This window comes from Otolemur garnettii, unplaced genomic scaffold (genome assembly GCF_000181295.1).
Source record: "Otolemur garnettii isolate 467f Iridium unplaced genomic scaffold, OtoGar3 scaffold00021, whole genome shotgun sequence".
NCBI lineage: Eukaryota > Metazoa > Chordata > Mammalia > Primates > Galagidae > Otolemur > Otolemur garnettii.
In genome coordinates this window covers 7,378,554-7,387,531 of record NW_003852416.1, presented here as the reverse complement: position 1 = coordinate 7,387,531, position 8,978 = coordinate 7,378,554, and the positions used below count along the sequence as shown (strand labels likewise).

The following is an 8,978-nucleotide window of genomic DNA, read 5'->3' as shown; positions in this document are numbered from 1 at the left end:
ACAGAGAAAAAGGTATCTTTCCTTAGTCTATTACTGACAAAACCTTAAAAAGCAAAATCAGTGAGGGCTTGATCTGATTTGTAGGATGCCTGAGAGAGGGCAGAGGGCTCTGGGTGGAAGAACTTGCATTGGTAGGACATGGAACCCTTTTTTGGGGGGCCAAGAGTGGTATGGCTTCTGGGCAAAATCACCAACAGCAGGCAACTGAGCCAATCAGCAGACAATTTCTGTCTTTCCTTTTTTGGCAAAAGTGGAGGATAACTCCTGTCCTGGGTGGAGAACAAGAATCAAGCTACCTGAAGCAGAAAGAGGTGAGGGAGGATTGCGTTTCATTCTTTTTCCTTCTCTTTAAGCAACTAAAAATAATAATAGCTAAGCAATTTGCCAATGAGGTCATAGCAAACAGTAGAGAACAAGGAGCTTGTTAAAAATTATTTTTGTGGACATTCGGCCCATTCAAACAGAGCTGCCTGGTTCCCGGAGGGACTTCCACTCCTGCCAGAACATGGGCAGAGCTGAGTGAGGCCAGTTATGAAAGGTGAGTGCAAAATTGCTGCCACCCCATATGTATGTCCCTCAGCCTCTTCCTTCTCAGCCACAGTGCTATCTGATAAATATATTCCTACTCTGGAATTATGTCCACTGATCATTCCCATGCGGCATCCTAAGGGCACTTGCTGGCTTATCCATATAATCATTACTATTGTTGGACAACAGTTAAAGAGAAAAAAAGAGGAGGAAATTTAGCTCCTGTTGTGTACATAGGGTAATGTCAAAGGTCACACGGGGACACCACTGCAGAGTTTGGGAACATAGAAATTGCGACCCCATTGCTTCTGGGCAAGCATTGCTGTTGGTTGGCCCAACATTCAACCCATGGGTGTTTTAACCAGACTTTCCCTTTTTGGTGTTGCTGAGGGACAGTCCTTTGCAAATCCTCCAATCAAGTTGGGGCCTCAATACCACATCCTATGTGTCACCGCCGTCGTCAGTCCTTTTTTCTAATTGCCATTCACGGGTGGGCATTAGAAGAGTTTTGCTTTTTTCTTCATGTCGTTGCGTCTCCAGAGAGGTAACTTGTCAAACTCCTGTATGGACATCCCGAAGATTTCCCGAAACACTTCAGGGGCCAAGTGACGCTAAGGGAGAGAGGAAGGAGCAGGGTCAGTCTGATGGTCACATGGGTGGCACTGAGAGTTGCTGTCCAGTTTATAAAGAGTCACTTTGAAGAGTGAGGCAGGATGGTGAGGAAACCTCCAAGCTTGCCACCAGGAAGTCTTAGAACCACGCTCCTTATCTGATGAGGCCAGGAGAGGAGCCCTTCCCATCAGATAGAAGAGCTGGCCCAGGGTTAATGGTTATTATCACCACCCTGACTAGCGACAGGGCACAGGGCAGTGATTTACGATGTTGGAGATGACTCCACTTCAGGTCTGTGGGAGGTTGAGGAGATGCAGGGAACACAGACCATAAAAATGGGAAGGGAAGGAGAAAGACTCCCAGAGTGGTCCTTGGGGAGTCCCAGGGCTTCCTCCTGGCTCGGCAGCAGGAGGTCGGGTGGACGCTTCATCCACCAGGGAGATTTCCCATCTGCCGTTGCTCCTGGGACAGTTCCCCTGTGACCTGAGAGCCTTTACTTTCTGTGCCAGCGTGACCTTATATGCGAAGGTCCTGCCTTTTGTCAGGAAGAGGCAGGAAAAAGGAAAGATTCTGAGACTGGCAGCCACAGTTTTCCTTAATTAAAATCATTCAGATGGAAAACTACAAAGATTAGTCTCCCATGTCCAAGGACATCTTGGGTCTGTGCGCCAAGGTAACCTTTCAATAAGGGATGCGGAAACAGCCATGAAAAAATCTGTCCAGTGTAAGCCTCTTTCTTGAGAGCCTCCCCAGGCCCAGTGAACTCAACCGAGGCTGAGGGGAAGAAAACGACCTGGGGCCATCTGGAGAGGGACAGAGACTCCATCTGGAGAGGGACAGAGACCCCTACTCTACATCACCAGCCATGACTATGGCAGTGAAAATGATTAAGGTCAGACTTTGCCTTCTGAATATTACCAGGCATTTAAATGCTGATCAAAGTATAAATCTGAATCTTCTTCCAAATTTCTCTTAGTTCTACTCATGATAGGAGAATGATTTTTAATTTTCATGTTTTTACTAAATAAATGAAACATTTCTTAGGGGAAGTCGTGGGGGAATGCGGTGTTTTCTGTGTTTCTTTTTACCTCCAGCCTGGTTCTGTCCACGTCTCTTAGGATTTTGTTGCGCCCTCTGTTGGTCACCATGAGCATTTCGTATGGAAATATCTGAGAAGGAAGGAAAACACCTCTTCCATCTTATTAACTAGCAGAATCCACATAGAATCTAGCAATCTCAAAACATGGCTTCCTCAAAATTATTATGGCTACATCCAAGTGGTGAGTGTTCCTCCTATAAGAAGCTCCTGGCTCCTGTGTCCAGGGGACAGATTCTTAAAGACTCCCAACTCTCCACTGTTTTTTCCTGGAACATGGAGCCTTGGGCAGGCTTTGAAAAGGGTAAGAATACTAATGTACAAGTATTGGTGATATGGATAAAAAGCAGAAGAGAACTGAAACACAAGTAAACATGCTGTCTTTTACATGATGCTGATGCAGGAACCCTGATGCATTTGTTCAAAGTTCAACAATCTTGGTCCATGGCTGGCTCATGATTCCATGGAGCCATGTTGACCTAGAAGCAATGTTCCAGCAACCGACATACTGAGGCCAGTCCTGGTAATGCTCACCACGGAGCACAAGCCCTTGAACACCTCCAGAGGTACAGGTGTTTTAGAGCTCGAGTGGCCAGCTCACCCATTTTTCCTGGGACAGAAGAGGTTCCTGGGAAGCAAGACTTTCAGTGCTGAAGTGAGTAAAATTCCGGAAAACTGGGACATGTTGGTCACCCTGTCTGGAGCAGTCTACAGCCGCTCCACTTGGCACTGGATGTGCCCTGGAATGTACATGGCAGGGGCCAAGGTAAAACCCAGGGAAAGAGATTCTAGTACCTCAGTGTGAACAGAGCACGTACCCATTAAAGGGCTCCAGCTGCTGACCCAATGTGGCAAAAACTACAGAATGGAAAGTGCATGGAGGCATGGCTGGCTTCAATCCACCAGCCTACAGCAAATTTGGTCTCAACATTCTGAGACTTGTAAAAAGACAGAAAACAAAATCTTTCCAGGGCCATCCAACCCCACATAAGAGAAAAAAGGAGAAGAGCTGTACTTGCCTTTGGTTCCAGCATGTTCGGCATGGACACGCCTCGGTCCATTCTCATTGCAGGCATGTGGCCGTCTGGAAGTGTCTGCAACAGAAATGCTCATTGAAGGGGGACACAAAAATACCGTGGGGGACAGAGGAGCACTTTGGGGACTCCCAAACATCCCTGTGGGATCCCAAAGCCTCATCACTGTTTTATAGACATGTTGTAGTAATTACCACGTACTTTTCAAAATGAGATGTTTACTGAGTAAGAGCAGGAATACTGCTGTTTTTGTAATCCGGGGGGGGGGGGATGTGGGCTTAATAGTTATGGATTAGCTCCTGAATTTAGGTTCTGTATATTATAGTTTATAATACATTTAAAATGGCCAAGTCTATTATTGTTATTTCTTATTTTTATCTTAATTTTATTTGAACTTTCCCCCTTTTCTCCATCACAGTTTTACCAGATGTAGGTCCTACTGAGACAAAGAAACGCGATGAGAGCAAACTGCTCTCTCAACTGGCCAAGACATGAGCTTCCTTTCATCCGGGAATGGGCGAGAAATGGGAAGACTAGCGTACCGACAGGTTATCACGAACCAAACAGAACAAACTGTATCTAAGCAGAGCCCTGATGCCGGCCCTTCTCTACCCGAGAAAGGACTCTCCAAGGGTAGATCAAGGGAGTCTCCCTTCACCTGGCCTGGCTCATGTCCCCAAGGCCTTGGGGACAGCTTGACCCAGGCACCAGGCTAGCCTGCTCTTCCTAGCTATGGAGTAATGAGAGACCAATCACAATAAGCATCTTCTCAGCAGAAACTGTTGCCCCGGAGCAAGCAACCCCCACTGGAAAACTGTTTCACCCGAATGACCGACTCCAGGCAAAGTTCCATACCTGGTAGTCTGCAAAGGAAAGGAAAAGAACACAGCGTCAGGGGAGGACCGCGGAAAAACCCGAGCCATTAAGAGAGACTGTATTCTATTTGGAATTCCCTAAACTCTCCCCAAGTGAACCATGTTCTCTTGCGGGTCCCAAGCCCTGCACATCCTGTCCCGTCAGCCTCCTGAAGCCAGGAGGTGCCTGCTGCAGTTTTAGTTATCAGTCCAAACAGCCTTTCCTCCGGGAAGCGTCCCCAGCAACCCGAAGGTGCCGCTTTCCTCTCTCTGCAGCTTGCATCACAGCATTCATCACACAGACACAGAACTTCTCTCTGTCACACTTTTTTCTTTTCTTTCCTTTTGAGACAGAGTACCATTTTGTGACCCCCCCCATAGAGTGCCATAGCATCACAGCTCACAGCAACCTCAAACTCTTGGGCTTAAGTGATTCTCTTGCCTCCGTCTCCCTAGTAGCTGGGACTACCGGTACCCAACACAATGCCCAGCTAGATTTTTTGTTTGTTTGTTTCTGTTTGTTTTTATTTAGTAGGCCAAGGCCTGGTTCTAACCTACCAGCCCCAGAGCATGTAGCTGGCATCCTAACCACTGAGTTAGGGGTGCCCAGCCTGTCACACTTTTTTATTTTTTTTAAGCAACTGAGTCTCACTCTGTCACCCAGGCTGGAGTATAGTGACATGATTGAGATTCACTGCAACTTCTCTTGGATGCAAGCAATCCTCCTGCCTCAGCCTCCCAAGCAGCTAGGATTACAGGCATGAGTCACTATGTCCAGCTAATTTTTTAAAATAATATTTAAATTTTTAGGTAGAGATTAGGTCTCACTTTGTTGCCCAGGCTTTGTTGCTGGAATTCCTGGCCTGAAGCGATCCTCCCACCTTGGCCTCCTAATGTGCTGGGATGAGGACAGCCTCTACCACGCACATTTTGAGGGCAGGGCGTATCTCTCTTATTGCTATACCTCCAGGTTTGTAAGGGAGTACTCAACACATACTGAGAGCAGCGAATGTTTACAAACTCTCTTCTTTTTTTTTTTTTTGCAGTTTGTGGCCAGGGCTGGGTTTGAACCCTCCACCTCCGGCATATGGGGCCGGCGCCCTACTCCTTTGAGCCACAGGCGCTGCCCCTCTTACAGTTTTATTTCACTAGAGATCCTTTGAAATTATTTTAGTTAATTTCTCTGCTAGCTCACAGACAATACATGCACTCCAATTTCATGTAATATGTATGGGGTGTAATATGGCACCAACACAGCCAAGACACTGCGGGTACACATGAGGGACTTCTCATGAACCTCAGCCAGTCAGCTGGCCTGGCCAGGAGGTGGGGGACGGCTTACCTCGCACTCCCCCGCTGACATCACCATAGCTGTTATACTGAGCAAAGTCTGTAGAAACAGGCTGAAAGGAGAAGAACACATTATTAGAAAAATGTCCACAGTGATCATTTTGAAGTTAGATGGACAGGAATAAGGACTTCCAAAACCTGAGAATTCTTCTCCAGCTAAATTCCTGCACACTCATTATTTCTCTTTCCTACTTACTCTTCTACTGCTATGAAATCTCTTTGCCTTTTGTAGAACACCAAATGCCACTGCCCAGCAGGCCCTTGTTAAGCAAATATATCTTGCTGATAAATAAAAATATAGTTCTTTATTTAGCTATATGATATCATTTGTTTCGTGGGAGAGACGGTTGCAGCAAACTTTCCTCTGTCTTTTTACAGTGGAGATAAAGGCTCAAGTCATTACTTCTTGCTTCCTTGTAAAACGATTTGCTACACAATTACTTAATCCAGTCTTCCCATACGTTTACACAGGCCATTCTTTTATCTAAGGGCAATTTCTCCTTCTCCCAATAGATTTCAAACTCAAAGTGCTTTAACAGGAAATCAGAGGTTATAATTTTTGTCATATTCCAACACTGATGTCAGGAGTTAGACGTAGTCAGATAACACCTCAGTACAGGTTGAGTACTCTCCTTCTCCAAAATGCTGGGGATCAGAAGTGTTTTAGATTTTGGATTTTTTATTTTTACATTTGGAAACACTAGAGTATATATAATGAAATATTGGGGCGGGGGGGGGGATGGAACCGAAGTCTAAACATATAAATTCACTTTTATGTCACAGACATCTTATACATGTAGCCTAAAAGTAATTTTATACAATATTTTAAGTAATTTTGTATGTGGAACAAAGCTTTTAATTTACTATCCTTGTGGAGTGCACGTGTGGGGAAATCTGGGCGTGCACAACTCCAGGGTGCCTTTTCCCTTTGGGAGGCTGATAAACTGTGTGTTGTGTGCTTGTCTTTTGACTGTGACCTGTCACAGGAGGCCAGGCGTGAACTTTTCCACTTGTGGCATCATGTTAGCTCTCAGAAAGCTTCAGATTCTGGAGCAATTTGGGTTTTAGAGTTTTGAATTAGGGATGGCTGACCTATACTTCCACCAGGACTGAGCAGGGAATAAACACAGAAATGTGACTGAAGCGACTCTTACCCGGTGCAGCCCATTTTTTCCATAGCCAGGGAGAGATGCGGTTTTAGATGACGGGATATGTGACACTGAAGGAGAAACAGGTAAGAAAGTAATTATTAGGAAACCAGAAGTTCAGTTCCTTTGTGAAACTGGAAGTGTATCCTCTATCTTGTAGAATAGATGATTTAGGAAAAAATGAATTCAAGTCACATGTTCATACAATGCCAGGACATCTGGGGGATGCAGGGAATGGGTGGGTAGTGATATTTCTGGGGGTGGGGACAGAAGTACAGACAGTTCGGCGGGACGGAAGCTAGCTGCGCTTCCTACAACTCTGCCATGTAGCTAAGGGGACGGCCTACATCATCTCTCTGAGTCCTCAAGAATGCTACTGTTATTTCCACTTACAGAAGAAGAAATAGGAGCTAAGAGAAGTAACCTGCCAAAGGTCCCCCAGCTTGTAAACAGCTGAGCAAAGACTGGAATCCAGGGACATTTGGGTATGTTAGCCCATGACCCAGTTGATACTGTAGCTGTAAGTGACCTGGAAGCCAACCATATAAGATGTGCTGATTAGCCCCAGTGGAACTCCTGAGAGGCTTGGTTTTGGGTCCCCTGTCTGTCAGGGTCATGGAAACCATGGCTGGTCGTTTACATTAAGATATTTAAACCCAGGAGCAAACCTGGGTTTGAATTCTGGTTCTGCAACTTAACACTAGTGTATCTTTGTTTTTACGATCTTTTTGAAATTTTCCTTTCTTGATCTCTGTGATATAGTGAGATTTCTTCCTTCCTTCCTCCCTCCCTTCCCTTTCCTCTCTCGCTCCCTCCTTCCTTCCTTCCTTCTCTCTCTTTCTCTCTCCCTCCCTCCTTCCTTCCTTTCTCTTTTTTTTTCTCTCTCTCTTTCTTTTTTTGCGGGGAGCAAGGTCTTTTTTTATGTTGCCCAGTCTAGGCTTAAACTCCTAGCTAAGTGATCCCAGCCTTCTGAGTAGCTGGGAGTACGGGCATATGCCACCGTGCACAGCTATTCTTATATAATGGGACATAATCTCATAATTAGAAGGAACTTTTAAGATTAGTAACCCACCAAATGCAAGATCAATGCTTGTGAAGCACCCATGACAGGTGGCAAGGATTCTGGTTAAGAGTGTGGGCTCTGGAGTTCTAACACTTGGATTCCTAAGTCCTAGTTTTGCTAGTTATTAGCAATGTGTGGCATTGGTTATGTTACTTAAACTTCCTTTACTAGTCTCCCCATCTATAAAATGGAGAAGAAAATGCTGGTGCTGCCAAGAACTAAAAATCCATCTACTTCACTGGGCTGTTGTGAAGATTAAATGAACTAATGTTTAGCAAAAGTGCTTATATGTAGTAGACACAAACTATATTCTTTAAAAGGAACCCGTGGAAGAGAAAATTATGTTCTGGTTTAAAACACAGGAGAAGTAGTCTTGTGGGTTAAGAGAGAACTGATTATGGCAAATAGAAGCAGGGGGAACATACTGACAATTTCAGCCCAGCATATGAGTAATCTTTCCTCCTAAAATGTCAGAACAATACTGCCAGTCCTCACCTCAGGTACTGAATATATGAATGTAAAATCACAAGTTTACTAATGTCTTCTTCATGTACTCTATGGGATTTCCTTTGAGGCAAGTGTTCTAGAAGGCAGACGGATAGCCAGTTATAAACTTGCATGGGACTGCCCCCCTCATGGTTCTCGAGACCCTCGAAAGGCTCTCCCACTTCCAGAAGGACCATGACAAGCCTATAAACTAAGTTGACCTGAAGTGGGGAAGTGGGTTGCCTACACTCCCTTTCCTGGAGAACACTCTGGAGGTTCCATCACCACGGTCCTGCCTCTCCTGTAACAGCCCGGCAGGCTCCTCACAGGCGGGCAGCTGGCTGTCAGCGTGGGGAATACAAGTGGCCAGTCGCTGCTCACCTGAGTGGATGGGAGAATCATAGCGACTGGCTGACAGTGATGACCTTTCCCGGCTCTCCATCTCTTCTTTCAGTATCAACTGCCCCAGGCCAGAGTTAAGCTAGTCACAAGAAAGAAGAAAAATGAAAGCAAAGGCTGAAACTACTTTTTGGAACTGCAGTTTCTTTCTAGAAGATTCTACAAGAAGTTCCTGACTCTGGAGGGCCTGGATGCATGGTGGTCCCAGAGTCTGGTGGTTCCTCAAGACGTTGGCCCGGTTTTGGACCTTAAATCCCTCTTGGCCTTTTCAATGTTGAAGCTTCACTTCCCTAAGCTGGGCTCTGGGTCAGAATGCTTCCTTCCCTTGCCTGCCCGCAAAGTGCCAGCAGGTGATCTTGGGAGGGGGTGTGTGTGTGTTTCTACTGCAAGAAGGGGAGATTAGGGGTG

At 45.7% G+C, this 8,978-nt stretch overlaps 1 protein-coding gene across 12 annotated transcripts in view; it reads right to left on the bottom strand.

The window, feature by feature from the left end:
- Positions 1-718: 718 nt before the first annotated feature.
- ABLIM1 (actin binding LIM protein 1) overlaps positions 719-8,978 on the bottom strand; it is a 333,243-nt gene continuing 324,983 nt past the window's right edge. For all 12 annotated transcript variants that reach the window (XM_023511749.1, XM_023511747.1, XM_023511750.1 and 9 more), the window contains 7 exons: positions 8,553-8,652; positions 6,629-6,693; positions 5,467-5,527; positions 4,126-4,133; positions 3,256-3,330; positions 2,229-2,309; positions 719-1,139 (listed from right to left, as the gene is read on the bottom strand). In XM_023511749.1, the coding sequence (XP_023367517.1) occupies positions 1,026-1,139; positions 2,229-2,309; positions 3,256-3,330; positions 4,126-4,133; positions 5,467-5,527; positions 6,629-6,693; positions 8,553-8,652 (504 nt within the window). In that variant the 3' untranslated portion in view covers positions 719-1,025. The remainder of the gene's footprint in view (positions 1,140-2,228; positions 2,310-3,255; positions 3,331-4,125; positions 4,134-5,466; positions 5,528-6,628; positions 6,694-8,552; positions 8,653-8,978) is intronic.